Source organism: Saimiri boliviensis, chromosome 11 (assembly GCF_048565385.1).
Source record: "Saimiri boliviensis isolate mSaiBol1 chromosome 11, mSaiBol1.pri, whole genome shotgun sequence".
NCBI classification, from domain to species: Eukaryota; Metazoa; Chordata; class Mammalia; order Primates; family Cebidae; genus Saimiri; species Saimiri boliviensis.
This window is the reverse complement of record NC_133459.1, coordinates 83,526,860-83,553,722: the sequence shown is the minus strand read 5'-3', so window position 1 is coordinate 83,553,722 and position 26,863 is coordinate 83,526,860. Positions and strand designations below refer to the sequence as shown.

The 26,863-nt window shown below is 33.5% G+C and overlaps 1 protein-coding gene across 2 annotated transcripts in view; it reads left to right on the top strand.

Moving 5' to 3' along the window:
- COL24A1 (collagen type XXIV alpha 1 chain) overlaps positions 1-26,863 on the top strand; it is a 400,711-nt gene that overhangs the window by 90,476 nt on the left and 283,372 nt on the right. Inside the window, exons 8-12 of one of the 2 annotated variants that reach the window (XM_039473942.2) lie at positions 1,103-1,147; positions 5,706-5,759; positions 7,151-7,195; positions 14,934-14,987; positions 17,939-17,983. In XM_039473942.2, the coding sequence (XP_039329876.2) occupies positions 1,103-1,147; positions 5,706-5,759; positions 7,151-7,195; positions 14,934-14,987; positions 17,939-17,983 (243 nt within the window). The remainder of the gene's footprint in view (positions 1-1,102; positions 1,148-5,705; positions 5,760-7,150; positions 7,196-14,933; positions 14,988-17,938; positions 17,984-26,863) is intronic. The other variant, XM_074381116.1, reaches the window with a different exon arrangement.

The window sequence follows — 26,863 nt, the reverse complement described above, 5'->3', positions numbered from 1 at the left end:
GAACTTCTTTTGTTCTTTTATGTGCCTCAAAATCCTTTGATAAACAGTAGATCAAATCACTGATTTCTATTTAGAACTATACAAATCTTGGCCGGGCGCGGTGGCTCAAGCCTGTAATCCCAGCACTTTGGGAGGCCGAGGCGGGTGGATCACGAGGTCGAGAGATCGAGACCATCCTGGTCAACAAGGTGAAACCCCGTCTCTACTAAAAATACAAAAAGTTAGCTGGGCATGGTGGTGCGTGCCTGTAATCCCAGCTACTTAGGAGGCTGAGGCAGGAGAATTGCCTGAGCCCAGGAGGCGGAGGTTGCGGTGAGCCGAGATCGCGCCATTGCACTCCAGCCTGGGTAACGAGAGCGAAACTCCGTCTCAAAAAAAAAAAAAAAAAAGAACTATACAAATCTTTATTAAACTATCCAAATCTTTATTTCATTCTTCCTGTCCTTTCTTTTAGTGTCCTTCATTTCGCTCCTACATCTTTCTTGAGGAAGGATATTGCTTACTTTATAGCTTTGGGTGTTAATGCTAGAGATTATGATTTTCTTTTGCTTTATTATTTGGGAAATATTTTTGTTAATAATTCCCTAGACTTTATAGAAACCCTTTTGATGAACCTGTGAGCAGCCTCATTCATGGGTTATTATGACAATGATTTGGGTTAGAGGAACTGCCTGGATATGATCCAATGTTTCAATAATTACAAACATTATGTCTGAGGCCAATTTGTCCTAGCATTATTGAACTAAAACTAACTTTTTAAAAGCTTCAGCAGATAACATATCCATTGCTAGATACAAACTTTATATGAAAGATATTGTGTTTCAGTCTCTGTTCAGTACTATGCTATCATTTTAGTTGATAGTACCAAGTCATTCAAATAACATGCAAGATTAATTATTAATAAGAATTAGTTTGTTATTTAATAAAAAATTCTTATTAAAGAAAAAAGATTAGATTTAATAAGAAATAAATTAGTAAAAATTAAATTTGTATTGATGAGGAAACCAAAAGTTGGGCTATAAGGCAGCTTACAACCTATATTTCATTATTTGGCTTATGTAAGTTTATTTTTCATCGCATGTTTTCACTTATTCTTTTGCAGGGTCTCAAAGGACATCCTGGACTCCCAGGACTTCGAGGTGAAAAAGTAGGTACTTCCTTTATAAGACTTGTATCATGTGTGGAAAAGACATGTTAAAGAACTCCATTGAGAGATTATTTTCCCCCACTTTTTCAATTTTTCTTGTCATTGATTTTTACTCTGTTTAGTGCAGGACAGCCTTTTAATTGATTAGCTGTAGATCTTTTTATTTAAAAAACTATAATGGACAATATTTCACTGTTAATTCCCTTTTACTTTTGCCTCATATGTTTCAGACCACTAACTCTTAAAATTCTGCAGTTCACAGACCCCTTTGAGAATCTCATGAAGACTGTGAATCCATACTGTGAATCCTTTCCCAGAAAATATACAGGTCCATCCTTTCCCAGAAAATATACAGTGCATGTGCACACACAGATACACACACACACACACACACACACACACACACACACACAGACTTGATTTTTTTGGTACAATTTCAGGAGCTTACCAGTTCACTAATGCCTAATCCATAGCTGTTTGTTCCCTAACCTTTTCCTGAAATGCAAATTAATTTCAGTAACAGTCCAAATTAGAATGGTACATATATTGTTGTCCATAATACACATACACACAATATTTAAAAGTCAAAATAGTTTTGGAACTATTTAGTTTTTGAACTATATTACCAGAAAATATTATTATGTCATAGAAAAAATATCTCTTATAGTGTGTAGTATATTGACAATATAGCATAAATATAAACATGAAAAGGGTAAGCTATTAGAGACTGATTAAGATGATGGATACCATTATTAAAGAATAAGCACAGAGACTCAGGAAGCCCTAAAAGGAGATCCAGGAAGAAATGGGATGGATGGTACCTGAGGGAAAGCTATAAATGAAGAAAGAAAGCCAATTTTCCCTTTCATTCATGTGAAGTTAGACAGTACACTGTTCAGTCCCTGAAACACAGCTTTTCAAGATTACTAATTACTAGATGTGGCAAGCAAAGTAATACATGTATCTGTAACACATGTAATATTGGTTTCCTGCAAATCAAACATGTACTGAAAAGCATTTGAGCATTTATGGAAGAAAAAGATGAGAAGGGTAAGTGAGATTAGTCCTTGGGGAGAAAAAAATTTGTAGGATACTGCTTTGGCAGAAACATGGATTCCAGTGGAGGCAACCTGATACTTCGCAAGTGAAAAATTGGCCATGTGTCATTACTGACCAGTTCACTCACAAAACTGCTCCATAAACTATTCCTGGTGGTGTATATGTTATCTCTGAGGGTAATATACTTTTTAGAACAGTCTAAAACCAGTTTTAAAGGTTGGAAAATGTATATTGTAGTCAGTTCTTGCTTTCTGTTCTATTTGTTTCCAGGAAAAAAAAAAAAGAGGCAACATTTGTGTTAACTTTGAGAAACAACTCAAATAATTTTGCATTTTAATTGTGAAAATACCATGGACATTAGGAAGGCATAATTGACTTGCTGGAAGACATTCATGTCTTGAAAATTTGTAATTATCTATCAATTGGTCAGCAAATATTTGGAAAGGCAATTATATCATTTATGTGAGGTCTAGTAATAAGAGCTCATTTACTTAGAGGTCATTTACTTAGAGCTCTTGTTATTTGCCTAACTCTATTACTACTAACTACAACCTTCCTAGTAGTATAATTATTCAGTTTTACATATATTAATTGATTTGATGCCCTGCAATACTAAGAATTATTATAGTTACTTCCACTTTTAAATATATTCTTACACATTGTTCTATTTTATCCACAAAATGAGTACTGTTACTCTATTTTACTAATGAAAAAACAGAGAAACCATAGTAGCAGTGCTGGAGCGGTGCCGGGATTCTGAAGAAATCTGACTCAGAACGTGTGTTTTAAGTGAGATTAGGGCAGGCTTCCTAATTTTCTGTTCCTAATTTCTCAAGGGGCTGCTGAAATAGCTGTATCTCTGTTACTCCATCCAACCTATAGATCTGAGTGAGCCAACTTTTTAAAAAAATAGTCTGTCTTTAAGTGCAGGGTGACTTAAGTCATGCTGTTTGTTTTGAGTTTCTTTTGACTTTCTGTGGTTGTCTCAGTGATTTTAGGGTGCGGTTGGCTCAGAATATATTTAGGCTGTATAAAGTTTATACTGAAGTTTTACTTATTTATTTTGTTTACTGGTATTATAGTATAGCAGAACTTAGACACTGAGTGGAATTCTTTTGTGCCTTTCTCTGCATAGCTAAAATGTGTTAGCTAGATCTCTACATGTTGCTTTAACACCCGCTGTGACAATTCATTTGAAATAGGATTTCACTTACATTCTGTAACAGATTGCCTTTTTACTGATGTCAGTTAATTTAATTTGACTAGGAAAGAAATGGAAAAGGAATGGTGGTTTTCATTAGCCAGATAGATAGTGACCTACAGAATAAAAACAGCCTTTTACATTTGTTTTACTCCTTTCTGTTGGCATACCTAAATAAAGGTTTTGTAAATGTCTAGAATTGTAGGCCTGTGTGTTTTGGAATTGGATGGGGCATAAAGGAAGGCAATTGTAAATATATTAGAGCAAATTTTAGAGGACTTTCCTTGGAGTGCTGTTGGACCTTTTTTGCACTTCAAACCCACAGTAGGGAAATAGGCCTTTGAATGGTGCTCTCTGGAATTAGACTTCCTGATTTAAGTCCTAACTTCCTACTTACTAGCTAAGTAACCTTCCGTTGGTGACATAAACACCTTATGTCTCATTTTTTCCTCATCTTTTGTAGAGGAATAATAATATCTATCTTATAGAATTTTTGAACAGATTGAATAAGATAATACATATAAAAATACTTGAAATATTGCCTGGCACATGATAAATGCTCAATAAATATTATAGAAATAAAATATTAAGTAAGTATATAATATCTGATATCAATTGGGGAATATTTAGTATGTAAAAATGGTTTCTGAAATTCATAGCGTATAATCTCTCTACATGTAGACAAGAATTTCTTCTGTAATCCTCAGAAGGCTACTGTTTATTCACATTCTCTCCAGTTGCCCATTGTCATAACTTCTGTGTATCTTAGTTTCTTTAAATGTAGAACGAAGAATAAAGTATCTCATAGACGGAAAGCAGATATAAAGTGCTTAGCAAATAAAGAGTGCCCAGTAAATGTTAATTTTAGGTCAAGGGAAGGGAAGGGGAAATGAGAGACAACAAAAGTGAGAGATGGATTCTGAAGTAGAGAGAAGAAATTCAGCTATCATCCTCTATTTTTCATTTCCTTGGGCTGTTCTTTCTCTAAATTTTCCAAAATTTTAGAAGTTTTAGCCTATCTACACTTAAAGTGGAGGTAACACTCTTCCATCTACTTCAGAGCAGAAGGACCAAGTGCAATTATCTTTCATTCTGTCATTTATAAACAAACAGGAAAAGAATTTTGTGTAATAAATAAAAAATCTAGACAACTTAGCATTGTCATCAGCTCAACATACCTTTTTCTGACATTTTCTTGGTTCAAGAATTATTTAATAGACTTAAACTCTGAATAAACTGATAAGTAAATGAATAAATGAATGGTGTATGAGTAAAAAAGAGTAATTTTTTTTAAAATAAGTCATAATATTTTGTCTCACTTTTTCACCCAGTTCAAGAGCAGTTTTCCTTTCTTATGCCTTTGGGTCTCCATCTGTCAGCCCTCCCTGAGCCAACCTTGTTTTAGATCAAGAATACAAAGTTGCAAATTCCAAGTGCGTTTACTATCTGTCTAAGTCAGTTTGGGCTGTTAATAGCAACAGACCATAGATTAGGTGGCTTATAAATAACAGAAATTTCTCACAAGTCTGAGACCAGCATGGTAGCATGTTTAGGTTCTGGTGAGGGCTATCTTTTGGATTACAGACTGCTGACTTCATATTGCATCCTCACATGGTAGAAAGAGGACTAACTAGCTCTCTGGCCTCTTTTTATAAGGTCATTTATCCCATTCATGACGGCTCCACCCTAATTGCCTTCGAAAGAGCCACCTCTTAATACTGTTAGGCATTATCAGCAGGGTTAGGATTTTAACATGAATTTTGAGGCACACAAACATTCAGCCCACAGCACTATTCAAATTTACTAGATCAGACCCATGTCATGTCAGTATCCATTTACTTAACTAGACTTATTGTAAGGTTAAGTTTAGGAAAGAAGTAGAGGTTGGTTTTGTGGTTTACTGCCCCTCAGTCTTCTGGGGCTCATGCTCAGATAGTTAAGGAGTATTGCAGGATAATTGAGACAAGAAAAAGTACAATCTACTGGTAAAAATGTTACTGGTAATTAAGAAATTTACCAGCTCTTCCTCTAGAATAAATGTCTCTTTTAGCTATGGATTTTTCCTTCGTAGATTGTCATTATTAATGATCAATAATATATCATTTAGGACCCTAATCTAATAGCTTTACTTTTTTGTCCCTTTCACATAGGTACTTTAAGTTATAGAAACCATGTTTAGGACTTGGTATTTTTATGGGGAAAAATTATTTCCAAGCTTATGTACTATAAATACACCAAATATGTTTCCTTGGGCCTCCTTTGGCTTTGTTGTACTGTTTATTTTATTTATTATTTCAGGGAATTCCAGGATTGGCTGGTAATGTTGGTTCACCCGGTTACCCTGGCAGGCAGGTGCAGTAACTGTATTTAGACTTTTCTCTTTATGTTCCTATTTCTTAATACATTGTATTTCTGATTTTGAGAATTTTCAAATAGTTGTTTTTACTAAATAATGAATAACTCATAGAGAAATAATTTCAAAATCAAAGTTGTAGAAATCCATTAAAATTTTTCTGCAGAAAGTTTTATTTAAAATCAGAATGGGGCTTTTAAATATTTGATGTGATATACAATGGAACCTTCAAAATTAAAATGCCCAAGTGTTAGTAAGTTCTTAAAACAGTCCTGATTGTGATTTTACAGTGCTATCACTGAACAAAATAAAGTAATTGTAAGAGTTAAGACTCCCTTTAACAAACATCATTTTTATAAAAACTTGAGAAACAGTATACCACTACCAAACACTTTTATCTGAACTGAATTCACTTATTTGCATACTGTTTTAAAAATTCATTCTAATCATTTTATATGTATTCCCTTATAACTTCTAACTTTCTCCACTTCATATAGATTAATAATAGAACAAGGTTTATTTCCTAAGTTTTCATGAATTGAATACTTCTAAAGTTAATTAGGCCAGGTGTGGTAGCTCATGCCTGTAGTCACAGCACTTTGGGCAGGCAGATCATGAGATCAGGAGATTGAGACCTTCCTGGCCAACATGGTGAAACTTCATCTGTATTAAAACTACAAAAATTAGCTGGGTGTGGTGGCGCATGCCTGTAGTCCCAACTACTTGGGAGGCTGAGATAGGAGAATCACTTGAACCCGGGAGATGGAGGTTGCAGTGAACTAAGATTGTGCCACTGCACTCCAGCCTGGCAACAGAGTGAGACTCTGTCTCAAATGAATAAATGTGTAAAGTTACATTTTTATCTGTGTTATTCTTAAGAATGAGGGAAGTAAATAAGCAAAAAAATAATGTTAACAAAATTCAATTTTTTAGGACTTTAAAAACACTTGGAGCTATTCTATATTAGACTCTTACTATCAAATGATAATATGTTATATGAAAAATATAAAACATGAATATATAAACATATTAACATTGATCTAAAATTTAAAATATATTTTTTAAAAAATTTATGGGAATGTCTTTAGAATAAGTTAATTAGAAATGTTTTAAAACAACACAAATCGTCTTCCAATGAGAAATAATGTAATAAAAAAATTTTAAATCTAACAATGTGTTAATGTACTTTATATATCTAAAATATATTTGTGTATAGATTATTTCCGATGCCTCTTTTGGTTCAGAAATTCTAAAATTCCTTAACATTCGTAATCTGAATTCTATAGTTTTGAAAATGATACCTTTTTATATGACCTTTTTATTGATCTATTTATTAACAACTCTTTAAAAAGTACTGTAGTATGATGACAATGTCTTTTGTTTACACCAGGGTTTAGCTGGACCAGAAGGTAATCCAGGTCCTAAAGGTGTACGAGTAAGTAGGCACTTCCATCATTTTGTTAAGCATGCTTGCCTGAAAGTAGAATGAAATATATAAAATGCTTATCATTTTTACACTCTCTTAGTAGCTTTGAATTTAATTCAAATTTAGCCTGAATACACTTGCTTACTACAGTAGTTACTTTCACTTCTATGGTGACAGAAAGCAGTTCCATTGTGGTAGATTTTGCATCATTATTTTATATTTATTTCCATAGCATAATGTCTGACATGTTAGAATGTGCTCTATAAACATTTGTAGTATTATTTATATATGAATGGATACAGACCTAAGGAAGCCATGATATGAAAAATATGAAAAGGTAAAGAGCCTGGCGCGGTGGCTCAAGCCTGTAATCCCAGCACTTTGGGAGGCCGAGGCGGGTGGATCATGAGGTCGAGAGATCGAGACCATTCTGGTCAACATGGTGAAACCCCGTCTCTACTAAAAGTGCAAAAAATTAGCTGGGCATGGTGGCACGTGCCTGTAATCCCAGCTACTCAGGAGGCTGAGGCAGGAGAATTGCCTGAACCCAGGAGGCGGAGGTTGCGGTGAGCCGAGATCGCGCCATTGCACTCCAGCCTGGGTAACAAGGGCGAAACTCCGTATCAAAAAAAGAAAAAAAAAAAAAAAGAAAAGGTGAAGAAATTCATAGTAGTTCCAGGCTGAGATTTTATTATACAAAACCTGTCAGGAATAAAGAAATATCTGCAAAGAAGGAAATAACCTTATTGTATCCAGAACATCCCATTTTACTTCCAAACCATTAAAGGAAATGTTAGCCATGTTTAATCAATAAGGAAGCAAAATACAAATAGCTATATTACATTGTATTGGTCACTTTTTGCATCACTATAAATACCTGAGGCTGGATAATTCATGAAGAAAAGAAGTTTAGTTGGCTCATAGTTCTGCAGGTCATGCAGGTATGGCTCCAGCATTTGCATCTTGTGAGGGCCTCAGGAAACTTACAGTCACAGCAGAAGGTGAAGGGAGAGCAGGCACTGTCACATGCCAAGAGTGAGAGCAAGTGAGAAAAAAACAGAAGGTCCCAGACTCTTTCACACAACCAGATCTCACGTGAGTTGAGAACTCACTTATCACTAAGGGGATGATGCTAAACCATCCATGAAGGATCTACCCCCATGATCCAGTCACTTCTTCCAACACTAGAAATCACATTTTAACATGAGATTTGGAGGGGGAAAACATTCAAACCATATCATATATATAGTGTTTAAAATTTTAAAAATATATTTTAAAAATTCTTTATTTTTAATACTGAAATATTTTCCAGAGTCTACATTTGTGCCTTATGTTATCTAAAACACTTTTTTTAAAAGAAGTAAAGCATAAGGTATTTAAACAATATGTGCAATAATGATGTCTTACATTTTAAAAAATTATTAAACATTTCCAAATACTTTCATAGGTATTTTATTCTTTTATTTTGCCATCAGCTCTGTGATGTAGGAGAACAGGTTTATCATCCCCATTTTACTGATGAGAGAAATAGTAAGCTAAGGAACTTAATTGATTTAGCAAATTATAGCTGGCTAGAACTAGAACCAATGTCTTCTCACCTTTAGCTCTGACCTCTTTCCATTAGCTCATGCTCTCTTTGTTCTTGCATTAAGTAACCATATAATGAGGAAATGTCATGTATTTTTTATTAGAAATTGTACTTAAAACACATGTTGACTTGGATTTGGGAAGAAGAGATTACTGCCAAGAACATGGGCTATGGAGTTACATAGGCTTTTTTTCCTTAATACTTCTTTTACTAGCTTTGTGACTTTTGATGTTATTTCCATCTCTCTGTGCTTTGTTTTTTTATCTTATTATTTATTAAATGGTTATGATGAAACTTTTCAGATAGTGTGAAAAATTCAACAAGATTAGCATTTTTAAGGTATAGTGTATAGTATATGGCATGTATTTACTATGGATTATATAATTGTTATTTGAATTTGAGAGTTACTTCTGTTCATGAACCATTAACTCCAAGAAGTATATGCAAAATATATTTAGCACTGTTCAAATTACTCTTGTTGCATTTGGCATCTGGCTTCAGTGATTCATATAACTATGTTCTTCTATGTACTATTTTCGCATTGTATTATACATCCTTTTGTTTTTTCTTTTTCCCATTTGTATTGAAAATTGTTGTCGAGGCTGTAACCCTCTTAAGTGGTACTTTCGGTTAGGTTTTCACACTTTAGTTAGGTTTCACACTTGGGAATATGATTGGAATAAGTAGAGAGTTTCACATTCAGAAAGGCTCTCAAATGTAGATTGAAAAATTATTTTAGATTCAGGGGTATGTTCAGGTTTGTTACATGGGTATATTGTGTAATTTCAAGGTTTGGGCTTCTAGTGATTCTGTTGCCAATGTAGTGAACATAGTACCCAATAGGTAGTTTTCCAACTGTTGCCTTCTTCTGGCCCTCCTTCCTTACAGAATCTACAATGTTTGTTGTTCCCATCTTTGTGTCCATGTATACCCAACGTTTAGCTCCCATTTATAAGTGAGAACATGCAGTATTTTGTTTTCTGTTTTTGTGTTAATTTGCTTAGGATAATGGCCTCCAGCTGCATCAATGTTGGTGCATAGGACACAGTTTTGTTCATTTTTATGGCACTGTAGTATTTCATGGTCTATATTTACCACATTTTCTTCATGCAGTCCACTATTGATAGGCACTTGGGTTGAGTCTACATCTTTTTTATGGTGAATAGCACTACCATAAACATATGAGTGCAGCTGTATTTTTGGTAGAATTTATTTTTCTTTGGATATATACTCAGTAATGAGATTACTGGGTCAAACAGTAATTCTATTTTTAGTTGACAAATTTCCAAACTTGTTTCCACAGGGCCTGGCTAATTTGCATTACCACCAACAGTGTATAAGTTTTCCATTTTTTTCCGAAATCTCATCAGTATACGTTATTTTCTGAATTTTTGATAAGAGCCATTCTGACTGGTGTGAGATGGTATCTCCTTGTGGTTTTGATTTACATCTCTCCGATTAGTTATGTTGAACATTTTTTCATGTTTGTGGGCCACTTGTATATCTTCTTTTGAGAAGTGTCTGTTCATATCCTTTGCTCACTTTTTAATGAAATTATTTGTTTTTTTTTTCCTTGTTGATTTCTTTAAGTTCCTTATAGATTCTGGATATTAGTCCTTTGTCAGATGCATGATTTGAAGATATTTTCTCCTATTCTGTAAGTTGTCTATTTACTCTGTTGATGGTTCTTTTGCTCTGCAGAAGATCTTTAGTTTAATTAGGTCACAATTGGCAAATTTTGTTTTTGTTGCATTTGTTGCTTTTGAGGATTTAGTCATAAATTCTTTCCCTAGGCCAGTGTCTATAAGGGTATGTCCTAGTTTTTCTTCTAGGATTTTTGTAGTTTGAGGTCTTATACATTAAATCTTTAATCCATCTTGAGTTAATTTTTATATATTAACTCAATCAGAGGTAGGGGTCCAATTTCATTCTTCTGCATATGGTTAGGCAGTTTTCCCAGCACCTTATTGAATTGGGTATTCTTTCCCAATTATTTATTTTTGTTGGTTTTATCAATGATAAAGTTGTTGGAGGTTGTAGGATGCAGCTTTATCAAATGTAGATTTTTGACATTAACTTCAAATATAGTTAAAAAGACAAAAATCATGGAAACACACTTACAGGATAAGATGTTTTTCACTTGTGTGCTGTTATTTGTAAATGCTAAATGTTATGCATTGTACACGAATATTTCATGAATCATGATAAATTAGCTTTTCGTTGGCAGTTATTTGATTGTATTGTTTGGTATTAGCAGAAATACTTTGGCAAATGTAAACATTAAAAACAAATCATAATTTTTAAACCTGTCTTTGGCATTTCTCTATGTAATAGTGTGCTACCTGCTCCCAAAAGTGAAAGTGTATAGAACCTCTCCCGACCCTCTAGTGCTCCTGCCGGTGATACAAAATTGCTTCTAACTGGATCTACAACCTTCAAACCAAAAAGCAAAAATTTATTATTATTTTTAATGGTTTTTTGTTTCATTCCACAGTAAACTCTAGTTTAATGGTGGTATTTTCAGAATGACCTCAACTCTGTGTGTTTCTTTGTTGGGTACTGCTGACATCTTTCTTCTGTTAGAATCAGTGTAATGATGATCAAGAAACCTCTATAATACATCTAAGCAATTACTTATAGCATTATTCTATTTAAGATATCTAATTTTAAAATGTTCCCCTTACACTGTAAAGGCTATGTTGGAGTTCTGACTTCAGTTTTTGAGTTATTCATTGATTATTTAGTTCACTGATAAGTATACACCAATTAGGGTGTCTTTTCTTTTTATTTATAACAAAAACTCCTGTTGGATGTATTAAAATAAAAGTTAGTTGACTTTACACTTGAAGTCATCAACAGATAATTCTCAAAATGTACACAGCTTGTCATCATAAGCCTAAATGCTTACTTCTATATGCTTCACTTTAAAAGAAATATTTCCCATTCTCCAGCTGCTTGGCTTTCAAGTGAGAAAATTATAGGTGTTTTCATTTTATCAAGGTTATGTATAAGGGAACAAATTCTTTCTCACTCTTTTCTTTTAATTTTTGCTTGTTCATACAATCTGTGAAACATTAGGTAATTTTAGACATCTTTGAAAAGGAAAAATGCCTTAAAAAGTTTTCAAGATGGATGGCAACATTTTTTTTTTTTTTTTTTTTTTTTTTTTTTTTTTTTTTTTTTTTGAGACGGAGTTTCGCTCTTGTTACCCAGGCTGGAGTGCAATGGCGCGATCTCGGCTCACCGCAACCTCCGCCTCCTGGGTTCAGGCAATTCTCCTGCCTCAGCCTCCTGAGTAGCTGGGATTACAGGCACGTGCCACCATGCCCAGCTAATTTTTTGTATTTTTAGTAGAGACGGGGTTTCACCATGTTGACCGGGATGGTCTCGATCTCTTGACCTCGTGATCCACCCGCCTCGGCCTCCCAAAGTGCTGGGATTACAGGCTTGAGCCACCGCGCCCGGCCGATGGCAACATTTTTAATGGCAATACTTGACTAAACTCTAAGGAACTAAAACCTTCCAGAAGTTTTTATTCCAGGCAACTTAGATAAGATTCTTGATACATTTTTCTCTTTCCTTCTTTTTTTTTAAAAAAAAGATAAAACATATATAATGTAAAATTTTCTATTTATAAACCCTCTTGAAGTATATAGTTAGTGGCCTTAAGTACATCCACATTGTTGCACCACCATTGCCACCATCCATCTTGAAAACTTTTTTCATCTTCCCAAACTGAAACTCTGTACCCAATAAACAACTCCCCATTCTCCACTGCCAGTCCCTGGCAACTACTCTTCTACTTTCTGTCTCTATGAAACTGACAGCTCTAAGTACACCATGTAAGTAGAATCATACACTATCTGTGCTTTCATGACTGGCTTACTGCACTTAGCATAATTGTCTTTAAGGTTCATCCATGTTGTGGCAGGTGTCAGAATCCTTCATTTTTAAGGCTAAATATTATTCCATTTTATATATATACAACACTCAGTTTATCCATTCATCTGTTAATGAATATTTGGGTTGCTTCCATTTTTTGACATTTGTGAATAATGCTAGAATGGGTATACAAATGACATTTACTTTTGTAATGCTTGAATTCCTCAGTATTTGTTATTAGGGAAGCATTTCCTCTGAAAAATCACCCATTCTGTGTTTCAAAATAAGTTGCTTTTATTTAGAACTTAGTAAAAGTGACCTCCTGTATCTCTACTTCAAATTCTTTTATACTTTGGCTTTTCTCTGTATCCATAAAACTACTCTTCTCTCACACCCCTATTTCACCTTCTGTCTGATCAGTGATCATTCCTATTAGTTTCTCCTCAGAGCTTTAGTCTATCTTTAAGACTTCAGACATATCTGTCCTTCAGACTTTTTTCTCTCAGAGCTTTTTCTATGAACCCCACATCTCCCAATTCCCTGCCATGATCATCATATTTGAATACCTCATTATAACCACAAATTCAAAATAACTAACAAAACTCATCCTCTTTACATCAAATTCAGCTTTTTTGTTTGTTTTCCATATTTTTATCCATGGTTACCATTTGCCTATCAATCCAACTGTAAACTTTAGAGTCATCTTTCTCTTCATTCTTATAGACAGATAAAGACCTGTTTGAATCACTGTAAGTGAAAATATGATTATATCAAAACTGTGTCTAATTTTTTGACTCACAGTGTAAATTGCAGATTTTCTTTCATAGCAAAAAAGACTCTTCATTATATGACCCCCTGCCACCCTTTCCAAAGTCACCTCTTGCCCACCAATCACACAGACTATTTGCAAATTTTTGTAAATGCTCTGTCATTTCATTCTGATTAATGACTGATGGCATATTGTTATGCTTGCCTTTTCTTTTCTTCAGGACTTAGCTCAAATGTTGCTCCTCAGTAAAGCACCAATAATCTTCTCTCTAGGCAAAAGTTGGTCATTCTGCTTCCAAAGTTCTGATTGTCTATTTGGCATATCACCTATTACTTAATCATGTCACAATTATCATATGATATTACAATTATTTATTTGTATGACCCTCTTTTCTAATAAACTATGTACTTCTTGAAGGCACTGATTTTCATATGCATCTATATAAACCCAGTGCCTGACACAAAATGGCTACTAAAATAATGTTTGTTGAACCAGTGATCTGGACCCCATAATTCTTCAAATGCAGACCACTTACAGAGCCTTCTAACAGATTTGCCTACATTCAGTGTTTCCTGTCATGGCCATATGCTGTATCCTACCAACAGATTAATATTTTAGAAATACAGCATAACATCAGTGCACTACCATACTCCCTAAAATCAGTAGCTTCCATTTGCCTAATATATGAAGTCTAAAATTTTTATTCTGAAATTTAAGGCTCTCTTTAATCTAGTCCCCAAACTACCATATACTTTATCTGTAAAATTGATGAAATGGGTTATTTTCCCCAGTGAGATATAACGAAATTATGTTAGAATGAAGTACCTTGCATTATTATTTATATGTATTGCTTGTTTCTCAGAGCAGACTGGAATCATTATTAAGGCAGGATGGGTCTTACACAGAAAGCATTTTACCTATAAAACCATCTTACACACAAAGCATGTTATATATAAAATGTGATCAATTACTATTTACAAATACTGCCCAGTTGTAACAAAAACTTCATATCATGTCTCTATTTACCCTAATTGCTCCCGGAGCATTCTTTCTGAAGCTTCTGCTTATCAAGATTTTACTTACTCTCTAGACCTATCTCAAGTGACAGTCTCCTTTGAAGTCGTCTTTGATTGCCTTTGCCTCCTGCCACATTAAAATGTATCTCTTCTTCCACTATACTTACATTCTTTTGTTACCTCCATTCTGTCTTAAATTTTAGCTATTTATAGTCATGTATTTTCTGCCCACTACAAAATTTAGTGAAGGAAATTAGTTGGGCTTATTTTTATTCATCACCGTTTCTTAAATTATATTTTGTATATTTTTTTAATGGGAAGATTGATCTGTAAGTTTTGGATAAAAAGTCAATTAGGTGAGGAGAAGTTATTCACACTTGTGTCTTATAATTTCATACTACTACAAATAAAATTTTTAGTACTTATATTTAGAATCGCTTATGGGGAGAATATTGAAATGAAATAATATACAGATTATTTTCTTGTTTTAAGGGTTTTATTGGCTCTCCTGGAGAAGCAGGACAACTGGGACCTGAAGGAGAAAGGGTAAGTCTGTTGCCTCCAAATAGTATTTCTAAAGTGATACACTTATGATAATGTACAGTGGTGGTCATAAAATCAGATGTCAGGGAAGTCATCTTACCGGAGTTAGCAAGCCACGTTTAAGGAAAATCACCTACCAGAAATGTATTTTGACTTTTGAGAATCTTACTGAATTTTGTTAAAAGAAAGTAGAATGATAGAAGTATATTTTAAATTCAAATTCTAAAAATACATGCCAAAAAATCTCAAAATGTCTAATTATGAAATTTTTATTTTGTAATTCATTATCTTTGAATATAAATTCTTGACGTCTTGATTTTGAGAGCAATGTACAGTAAAGAATTTAGCCTCAGAAGATATGTTTTTGTTTAATTTAAGAATGAAATTTAAGACTGAAACAGCTGTTCATAAATACGAGTACTTATAAGTAAAGGTGGAACCTTTGCAAAATGGTTTGTTACACTTAAAAACATTAATGAAGTTATTTATAAGAGTTATGGCATTGCAGCTTCATCATATCTAGTTTTCAGAGCTATATGCAATCTATATGCAGTGATTTCTCTTTGATATCTTAATTTACATTGTCAGTATTAATTGAAAACAGTAGAATTGAACAATGTTAGTATATCATCATAAAATTTGAAATTAGAGAATCATATTCAGAATTCAGCCTTCGCCCCTATCATTATAAGAATGCAGTTCAGGCCAAAATGTTATCTTTCTGGAAAGTGATTTTTGTAAATGAAGGTGAACCAGATCCTTTGCTAAATAAATTTTTCAAATATATGGTTTTTAGTGAGCAAATTAAACTATATTTTATTGTAATTACTTGTGAATGCCCCTGCAGTGAAAAAATAATCAAAGAGTTTAAATGTGCTGTAATGATAATCAAAATGCCTAGGCATCTTTGGTGAGATGAGCTAAAGATTTTCCCCTGGTAAACACAGCAAGTTATTTTGTTCAATAGCAAAAAATATCTTCAGCATAATTCTACAACTAAGCCACCTAATGTGCATGTACTACAGCAGACTAACAGGTGATGTATCTCATTGAGCAGGCAAAGAATTGATCTACTCTTCTTGACTCAATGATTCCAGTTTACATTGTTAATTACTCTGCTGCTCATGATACAGTCCTTTTCTGATCCCTCAACATGAACTTATTTCTCATAAATTATTTAATAAACCAAAATTGTATGTCTTTGTAGAAAGTTGTCATCTTGGATTTAATGATCTTAAGCCCAGCATTGACACTGGCCATCAATAGGCACAGTGCTATAATCATACTCACTAATTTTTACCAGTCCATATGAAAATATCAAGATGTTTCTCAACATATGAATACAAGACTAGTTCTTGATATTGGGCCCATTATGGGTACCATGTCCTAATATTATTTGGATATGTCAAAATTCTTATTAAAACTATGAATAATATAGCTAAAAGGGTGTTATGTTATAAAGCAGTTAAGTACAAAAAAGCAGAAGGAAACAGGATACAATAATGCTAAGCACTCCTGAAAACAAATGGAAAGAAAAAGTCATTTCAGGGAGTCAGTATTGTACATCTACATGCATATTGTGTGTATACACATACATACAAATGAAACATGTACACATATATGTATATATATGAAAAATGCTTATATAATTCTGTCTGCACTATTTGACTTCTTAATGAGATTTAGGAAGGCTACTGAAAATTTAGAAATTTTTTTTAAAAGGTCGTGTTATGTAAATATGCATAAAGTCTTAATGAATGAGTCCTCTTTTTCACCTGTAAACTCTTTTTTGATGATCTGCTACATGAGTATTTTTTAAACACTATTGACTTGAAAGTGAATGGATTACTTCAACCAACGATGTCTTCTGACTTGTCTGTATGTACTATTAATCTCAAGCTACATGGTTGTTACAGACTTCTTAGTCTACAAGTCTCAAAGTGATTGTATCAAGTAAGATGCTTTAATCTGTAAATAACAGAAAACCACAGTTCAAACTGGCTTAAACATAAGGATATTTTTAATGATGATGATGATGACAATAGCAAATGATTTATTTAATGTTTTCTATATATGAACATTAAATGTTTTAAATGTATGTACATATACATAACATTTAATAAATGGTTTATATACATGAATTAACTTCTTTATATAGGTATATATAAATGAAATTTTAAATAAACTTAAATATACATGTGTATGCATATATATATACACACACACACAAATTAACTTCTTTATGTATAAAACCATTTATTGAATGATAGGTATTGTTATTCTTCTCAGCATAGATGAAGAAAATGAGGGACACATGGAGAAAGCAACTTGTCTTAGACTATTACTATACAGTTAGTAAGAGCAGAACCAGGATTTGACAAAGGTTGTCTGGCTCCAAAGCCTGGATGCTTAAGTACTGTACCCTGCTGCTTCTTACATGACCAGAAATCCATGTTAGGTGGGCTCTAGATTCATCTCTCTGCTTTACCTTTTCTACTGTTGTCTTTAACCTAAGGTTCATTTCCCATATTATTGCAAGATTGCCAGTGCACAGGTCAAATGTGCAGTGGCAATCCAGACAGAGAGAGGAAGACAGAGAGGAGGGTGTTGTCCCTTAGATATGAAAAATAAGACCTTCATGTTCATCTGGTTTTGCCAACTTTGGGAATATGCCTATCTCTGGACAAATAACTATCTCCAGGGAAATGTCAGGATCCCATTTGGAAGTACAAATGGGATGGATTCCTGAATAAAAGGAGAATTATGTTTTGAATAAGGAAAGAGGCTGCCTCAGTTAAATTAACATATTAAGACTTTTCTGACTATCACATCAGTTGATAGAACAATTTGTTTCTGTCTTTGCATACTTTATTAATTTACATTGGGGGAAAAAGATCTATAGTACCTAATTCATTCATTCAACAAATATTTTCTTTTTCTTTTCTATATTCTAGGGCATTCCTGGGATCCGTGGAAAGAAAGGTTTTAAGGGGAGACAGGTATCTCAAATTGTGTTTTTTGAGGTTCATTTTAAAGCAGCATAACCTAGTTATGTGTTCTTACCTATTAAAATATGGAGATACTTTTTGCTTTTTGTTACTGTTGTTTATAATCATTCCATTTTAATTTTTGCCCCTTGAATAGTATATCAAATAATACTTGAGAATATAGAGAAAAATTTAGATTAAAAAGTAACTCAACTTTTAACACTTCTAACCCTTTTACTATACCAGTGGGGCAAACCCTTATCTCTATAGTAAGGAGCTGAAATGTCACAGAAAATATGTGAACAATTTGAAACACAAATGGTAGTACTATTCAACCTATTCTACATGACCAGATGTTGTAAAGGCTGAACCTCATGTTCTAGAGGTTTTTAAAATGCCTGCTTCGGCTGTTAATTCAGAGATTAGTTTGCTACAGCTTCTTGTATTTTTGGGTTAAAGAAATCAAGGAAAGTTAATTTTACTAGGTAATATAATAATTTCAGAGATGGGAGGTAATTTTGACATCATCTAGTACCCCATTTGTTAGCAAATGAGAAAAATGTGGTCCAGAGAAGCATCCTGAGGTTCTCCTTGTTAAGCTAGTATAGTCTGTGAAGATAAAAAGTGAGATTTTTTTGTAATGGCTTTTCTAAAATTGGCATGCCTGAATAAAATCTTAATGGTAATGCTAAGGGACGGCAGCTCTCACCAGAATATTCAGATCATTTTGAAACATTTTATCCTTCAAGCTTTGCAATATTCCTTGAAGGTAAAACAGAGTAAGTATTAATGTCACCATATTATAGGTGAGGAAAATAAAGCTTATTTTGTTAAAAGACTTGCTCAGATCAATTAGCTAAAAGTGGTAAAATCAGCAATTGAGCACAGCTCCTCTGAATCTAAGTCCAGAATCCTTTTCCTTACTGCTTAGATTTTTCTGCTGTCTTCTACTGACAATGCTTTGAAGAGGTATGATTTATTTTTTCATGACATCTGGCCAAAATAAGATACAGTTATTTTAAAGTTTAAAGATTTTAATGTATTAAGATAAACTTACCAAACTGTTAGGAAATACAAAATAAGTCAGACGTTTTGTTTCCCTGCATTTATGTTCAACTTAAAAGCTAATCTTACAATGATTATAACAGCAGAAACTGCCATCACCATTGCTATTATCACCATTTTTAAGTTCTCAGGCACTGTGATAAGTATTTTGCATGCCATCTCATTTAACTATACCCTCTTATCCTTGAATACATTGGTATGCTCATTTTTTTTTTTAGGTTTTAGCCCTCATATACATACCCCAACAGAAAATACCTTTCTATTTATTAGGTATCCAATTTCTAATCTAAAATTCTAAAGATTGGCAATAGGTGGTTTGTTTTCTTTAGTCTTATTTTCTTCATTCTGTATCTTCAAATTTTCATCCTTCTGCTATCAATGTATGCTATTAATAAAAGAACCAAGAAAATCGTTTGCCATAATATATAAATTACTTCCAATGCTTAAAATGCACCTTACCCTTTAGTAACTATTTTAAGTATACAGAGTCTGAAAGCTGGGTGCCAGTGTCTGACGCTTGTAATCCCAGCACTTTGGGAGGCTAAGGCGGGTGGATCACTTGAGGTCAGGAGTTCGCAACCAGCCTGGCCAACATGGCGAAACCCCATCTCTACTAAAAATACAAAAATTAGCTGGGTCTGGTGGTGGGTGCCTGTAATCCCAGCTATTCAGGAGACTGAGGCAGGAGACTCACTTGTACTCAGGAGGCAGAGGTTGTGGTGAGCTGAGATCGCACCACTGTACTCCAGCCTGGGCGACAGAGTAAGACTCTGTCTCAAAAAAATAAATAAAATAAAATAAAAATAAATAAATAAAATAGAGTCTTAAGGCGAATAGCTAATCTGCAATGTCACCATTTTGGACATTGATAGGCAAATTGAGTATTTTTTCAAAGCCCTGTTATCACTTAGATAACCACCTATTATTTCACTTGCTAATATTGCTGATCTCGTGTAACAATTAACTTGATTTTGGTTTTGGCAATGTATAGGTAATTTCTAGTTTCCTACTCTATAATGAATTATAAAATTATCCAGAGAGCTTTATAGACAACTTCTGGTTTTGTAATCCAGAGGGAATTAGAAAATTATCCAACAGGAGTCCATTGAATTTTAAAAGGAAGTTTAAGAAAACAGTGGAAAGATAGTGAATGAAATGATTATGGGGCCCTTGTTTGATTGCACTGTTCTTTTTTAATTACAAAATTTGCAAAGTTTTATTGCTTTTAAAGTATACACATTTGTAATAGATTTATATCTTTAGAAAAATTACATTTTGAAAAACATATTCATTTTTTTCTGACTAATGTTTATTATAAAAAGTCTTTCTAGTGCTGTAATATATTATGTATGCTATATGTACATTTTATCATTTTTACCACAAAACGATTTGTCTATATTTATAAGGAAAATGTGAATACTTAGAGTGAAATGCATTTACAGCCACATGTCAACTTACGGCAAGGCTGACCCCAGAGACAGTCCCAGAATATATCATCCTATGTTATAAATGCCCCCCCTTATTCTTTCTCTTTATTATAAATAAAATCATCTTCAAAAGGTGATTTTGCATCATAGGATTCTTGTATTTCAATTTAGATGGTTAAAATTCCATGAGAATCATGGCCACTTATTACTGTTTTAATAACAGTAAAAGGAAAAGATCTCTTGATAATCTTTTCACTCACTTTGATTTAGAAAATAGTAGGTATGTAGAACATGAATATGGTCATGTTCTTATGGTAATTTATTAAATTAAATATACTATTGTGAAATACAGTGGCAGAACTAAAAGATTCCAGGCTAATATGAAGTACATGGGTGACACCCATACATTTGAAAGAATGTGATAGAAACCTAAAAATTAGCTGAAATCTGAACGTGCCAGTATCTGAGAAACTTTTGGCTTTGCATAAGTCAAAGACTTAATTTTCTGCTGATTTGAGAGGTATTTAGAAGTTTGGAATGATATTTCATTGTAGTACTTCTGTGTAGATACCACATTGTTTCATTTACTATCATGTCGAATAGTATTAGAAGATGTACTTTATCACAAATATCACTTATGCTTAATTATTTAAAGTGATATTTTCAAAATTTTTTATTTTTAATTTTTGTGGGTACATCGGAGGTGTATGTAATTATGAGGTACACGATATGTTTTGATTTTTGGGTTTTAAATTAGCTAGTTTCCTTAAATTTTAGGTGGAGCAATATAGTCAGTCTTATGAGCATGGAATATGATTCAGTTTTAAATAGTTACAACATATAATTTATAGAATAATAGTAGTTATTTTTAGAGCAATCTGTAAAGCTTTATTGACATTTTACACTTAGATTTTTTAAGTCTCTGAATTTAAGGCCAGAAATTAGTGACTTACTTCACTTTCTGTTTTATGTATTATGTGAAACAGTCTGACAGTCAGTACAGTGAAAGCAATAGCCACGAAAAACTTCAAAATCTGAGTTCATGTCTTTCTACATATTGATCAGGATAAGTTTCTTTGGACTACTGAATTAGATTCTTAGCTGTGTAGTAAAGCTTCATGTTTTGTATGAATAGTTTACAAAAATAGTCATATTATATATACATATAGTCACAGAAGTGGAGTAAAAGCCTTGTCTAAAATTGTCTAATAAGTTAGTAATGTTACTAGTTTTACATTTGGAGGCTGCTGCTATAAATCATGTGCTCATACTGCTAGCCAAATGATCACTTATTTCCCTGAGTAAACCAAAGCATGGAATTAAGTTGTTGTGAATGAGCTTAGTGATATCTGTGTTTTTCTTTTAATGAAATTATGGACTTATAAATAAGTGCTATCTTCTCTTAGTATAAATACTTTATGAATGCAATTGAAATTGACAGATTTTAGAATAGCATATTATTTTGGTTATTTAAGAGGTAATTATTTGTATGTTCAAATATAACATTTGTGTTAACATTTATTTCCACTTAACTCTTATTTCCCAGAAAATTCTTTCTTCCCAAAATTAAATATGTATTCAATGTTTATAGATTTGATATTTATAACACACTTTCTTTTTTCAATCAGGACCATTAGTTTGAAGTAGGAGAACTGTTTTTGTTAGGAATTTAATATATTTTAGAACCAAAGATTATTTTTAAATAGTTATATTAACAAATTCACTTGTTCATTGGTCTTATATTGTTTGCATTTGAAATGTTTTTTTCTTATATTTTAAGCCATTTTTGATTTCAGGATTTTAGCATAAATACTTACTAATCACAACAATTATTTTTAAAGACCTCCTGCAATCACAGTTAATATTAATCAGTATATCTGTGTACTCATGCTTTTGAGTATACACTCTCTACATGTCACAAGTAAATCAAAACCTTATTGTTAATTAATGTTAGAGGATATCCTGGGGCTCTCTTTGCCTTCAATAAAACTAACCTTTGAAGACAGAGAAGCCCAAGAGGCTATTATTGATTCATCCTTTTGCTCTCTGTCTGTGGGTATTTGAGTTCAACTCAAGTTCATTCTCAAGAGATTTCAGGAAAAAGCAAGGTAGTAGACCATCTTTATTGGTCAGGAGCCTTTAAACACTGTAGAACTACTACTGTTTTGTTTTACCTGCTTTAATGTCTTTATCTGAGAATCTTCATGGAACGTGTGTGATGTGAGCCACATTCTTTAAAAGCCTGTACACTGATTCATAACAGAAAAAAAAAAAAAAGAATCCTGTTTAAAAAAACAAAGGGGAGGCAGGGAGAGAGGATTTATGTATTTGTTCGCTTCAGATTTCTTATTCCTCACTCCAAGTAGCTTCCTTTTTAGTGCAAAGTTTCCAAACTTTATTTTGTAATGCTCAATTGGGAAATTCTATAGTACCTATTTTTAAAAAGCATTTACAGAGCTCTCAGCTTGATGTAATCAGTAGTCTCTGTCTTGCACCAAGTTAGCCATGCAAATTTATATGGCTTCACAGATGTAAAAATTTTATGCCAGAACTGACTTGCCAGGATAGAAAAGTAAAATGAAGTTGGAGATGACAGTTAGTTTCAACAACACCTGAAAAACTGTTCTCAAAATACTGATGCTTTTCAAGGAATTTTTCAGACCCTTAGAAATTGATTATAAATAATCAAATAACATTAAAGTTTGACAAAAAGCAAAACTGTACTTAGTTTTCTTCCTATGAAGATAAAAATATCACAGCCTAGAACGGTGGGCAAAATAACACCCTAAGGCACCCAGACTTCAGAGATGTTTACTTTACTAACTATAGACAGGAGTGCCTGCTCCTCTTTTCTCATGTGTTTTTCTGTTAGAGGGGTGTATTTGACATAAACTGTATTTTGGCTTCTAAATCTAGAGTTGGAATTTCAAAATATAAAATCCTGGTGTCAGACATCTGTTATTAGTTTTTATCTTTAGCCTAAGACAATCTTAAATACATATTGCATAGTAGCATTTCAGATGCATACATTTTGTGGAGAATTTAGAGACAGTGCTTTTTTGTTGTTTTGTTTTGTTTCAGGAAAAGAATGCAGTTAGTTTAATCATAAAGTACAACTCTCACTAGAACATTTTGAAAAAATTGTTATTTCTTAAGTGATTCTGCCTCCTTCAGGAAAATGTATTTTCTGGGTTCTACTTTACTAGTCATAGTCTGTAATAACTATATTTGGCTAACTATAATATGACAGATGTATGGAAGTTTTCAGGACTTTGAATTAACCCCACCACAGGGTTGGCATAGATGCTAGCAAGAGGGACATCCACTGAACTGCATGTTATGATTTGGAGGAAGTCCAGGCAGAACATGATTGATTTTATAGAGATGTGACACCAGTGGGTGGGAATTTAGGTAAGTAATTATATTCAGGGTGGATAACATAAGGGACAACTCAGAGAGCCTTCAAGGTTATCAAAATCCTAAGTGTGAGTGCATATATGGCAGTTAGGTCTAGCTTGGGCTCAGGGATTATATTCTCTATGTGGGCAAATCTCAGGAATAAGGTGGGACCCTTATTATTGAGAGATAGAATATGATGTTGTCTACCACATCTTGTTTTTGGACACAAGAAAAAGGGCACAACGTGATAATCAGTCTTTAAGAACGAGGCCAGAACTTGGATCTGGGAACTGAGACCCAAGTTATCTTTAAGCCTGCCTTGATGCCAAATCTCCATGAATTGGGCCAGACCTACTCACATTTCTACTGAAGGTTAGAATTAGCCACAATTATGAGGATAGGGTTTACCCTGAGTATGGATCAAATTGTCTTCACTGTGAGGAAAAGAAGGGTGCAGAGATTAGATCATCACAGAATACTTATTATTAATGCCTGTTTAGTATATAACCTTCTATGATAATTTTTATTCATCTCTACTTCAGATTAAATATGTTGTTTCTAAACCTTCCTCTAGAAAGAACAAAATATATTCTCCAGAAGAATTTTTGCATTGCTTTTGTTTTTTAAAAATTCTGCAAATGTAGTCATTGTGAACATTTTATAGTTATCTTGGTTCTCTTATTTTCCTAATTATTTTATATAAATTTAAAAAATTATTTGTGGAGCTAAGAAAATAATGCTTTCACTGGATACACTAAGCAAAAAGCTTTCCACTGTTTAAACATATTTAAATATACTACCAAGTATAATATCTGTGAGTGATCTAAAATATTAATATCACATACTCAGGCCTATCAAGTCTAATAAACTTCTTTTGGTCTTAGTGTTTAATAACTACCATGTTTGATAACAGTACCATTGTTAGACCCAGGCAACAGAGAAACTTGCTCTGGGCTCTGAGTTTTAGAGGGCCCTGCATATCATATATTTAAAATACTTGAGTTTTTAAAAAATACTTGAGTGCCTCTGTCATTCAGGATGCAGCATTTAGCACTGCCATTGCATGCTCTATAATCATAGGCATTTACTCTTGTTACTATGTATTAGCTATCTATTGCTGTGAAACAAATTAAGTTGGTGTGGTTTGAAACAACAATAAATATATATTATTTTTATAGTTTCTTTGGGTCAGGAATTTAGTAATGGTATAGTTGGGTGGTTCTAATTTATGAGGTTATAGTTAAGATTTTGGTTAGGGCTACTGTCACCTGAAGGCTTGACTGGGGGTTGGAGGAGCTATTTTTAAGGAAGTTCACTTGTTGGCCAAGTTGGTGCTAGTTGTTGGTGGGAGGCCTCACTTCCTCCCCATGGAGATCTCTCCACAGTGCTGCTTGAGTGTCTTCAGAACATAGCTTTGGCTTCCCCCAAAGTGAGTGGTCCATGAGAGCAAGGTGATAGCTGTAGTATCTTTATGACCTAGCTGCAGAAATCACACATTGTCACTTCTATATTCTTTTGGTCACATAAGCCCACGATAATTGAAGGTGGGTCTGGAGTATATAAGAGCATGCATACCAGGAATCAAGGATCCCTGAGGTCCATCACTGAGGCTGAGTACCACAGTTTAATGATGTTTAGGCCTCAGAGAAATTCTTCTCCACATCTCTTGCCTGTATCTTCATGTCTGAATGCCATGAAGTGGTACCATTCTCATGCTGGCAACAGAAACTGCTTGAGTTTGAGCAGGCAGTAGAAGCATTTCAATAAGAGGAAAGAGAGATTAATTACCCAATTTTACTCTCAGCATAAATGCAATAGAATCTTGTATGATAAAACTATCGTTTGCTGGTAATTCAAAGCTTTTATTATCTTTTCTTTCTGTTATGATTTATTGTTCCTGAGGTAATAGAATTAGTGAGATATTTGCAACAGATGCCATTGGAGACTGACAAGAATTTTGCATTATTAAACAGTTCATATTATTATTAAATTTGTCTTTACATAGGTATAGACACAAAATTCATGAAGCAAGATAAGATTTTTTTACAGTAGCAACAGATGGACATGAAATGCTAGAATGATGAAGTTTAAAATGTAGATACTTAATAAGACTGAGTCAAATTTTTTTAAAATACAAAAATTATAATACTTTTAATTTATTATAATTTGCAATAGAAAGTAGATGGCAGTAGAAAATCTTCAGAGATGATCTTAAGTTCTTAAAAACTAGAAACAACAGTAGCTAATATTGAACATTACCTACAGTAAAATTTGTAAATAAGACTTTCTATATTCTCTAAAGAAGATTTAATTACCAATTTAATTAGTTTTCTGTTTCTGTTGATAGATAACAAACACCACAAACTTAGCAGCTTAAAACATTACTTTATTATTGCGGTTTTTATGGGTCAGGAATCTAGGTGTTACTTAACTGAGTGTTCTGCTGTGGTCTTAAGTTTACAGTTGAAGTGTCAGACAGGCTGCATTATCATCTGGAAGTTTTACTGGGGAAAAGTTTATCTGCAGACTCATTCAGGTTGTAGGAAGAATTCATTACCTTAAGGTTGTAGAATGGAAGGCTATGGCTCTTTGCTGGCTCTTGGCTATGGGCCACCCTCAAGACCTATAGACTGTCCACAGTTTGTAGAGGTCACCCACAGTTTCTTGCCACATGGACTTCTCCAACACAGCTGCTTACTTCATCAAACTCATGAGAGAAGTCTCTATCTCTAGGCTGCTAAGACAGTCTTACACAGTATAACATAATCATGGCAGTGATATCCCATAACCTTTGCTATATACGATTTGTTAGATGAAGCAAGTCATAGCTGCTAGTTACACTCAAAGGGAGGATGTCATAGAAAAGTGTGAACACTAGGAAATGGGAATCACTGGAAATTAACTTTGAAGTGTCCACCACACCTATCATTGGAAATAAACAAAAAAATTATTCACAACTTGAAGAGATGAGTTGAAATCCCTAAAACATCATACTCTTTAT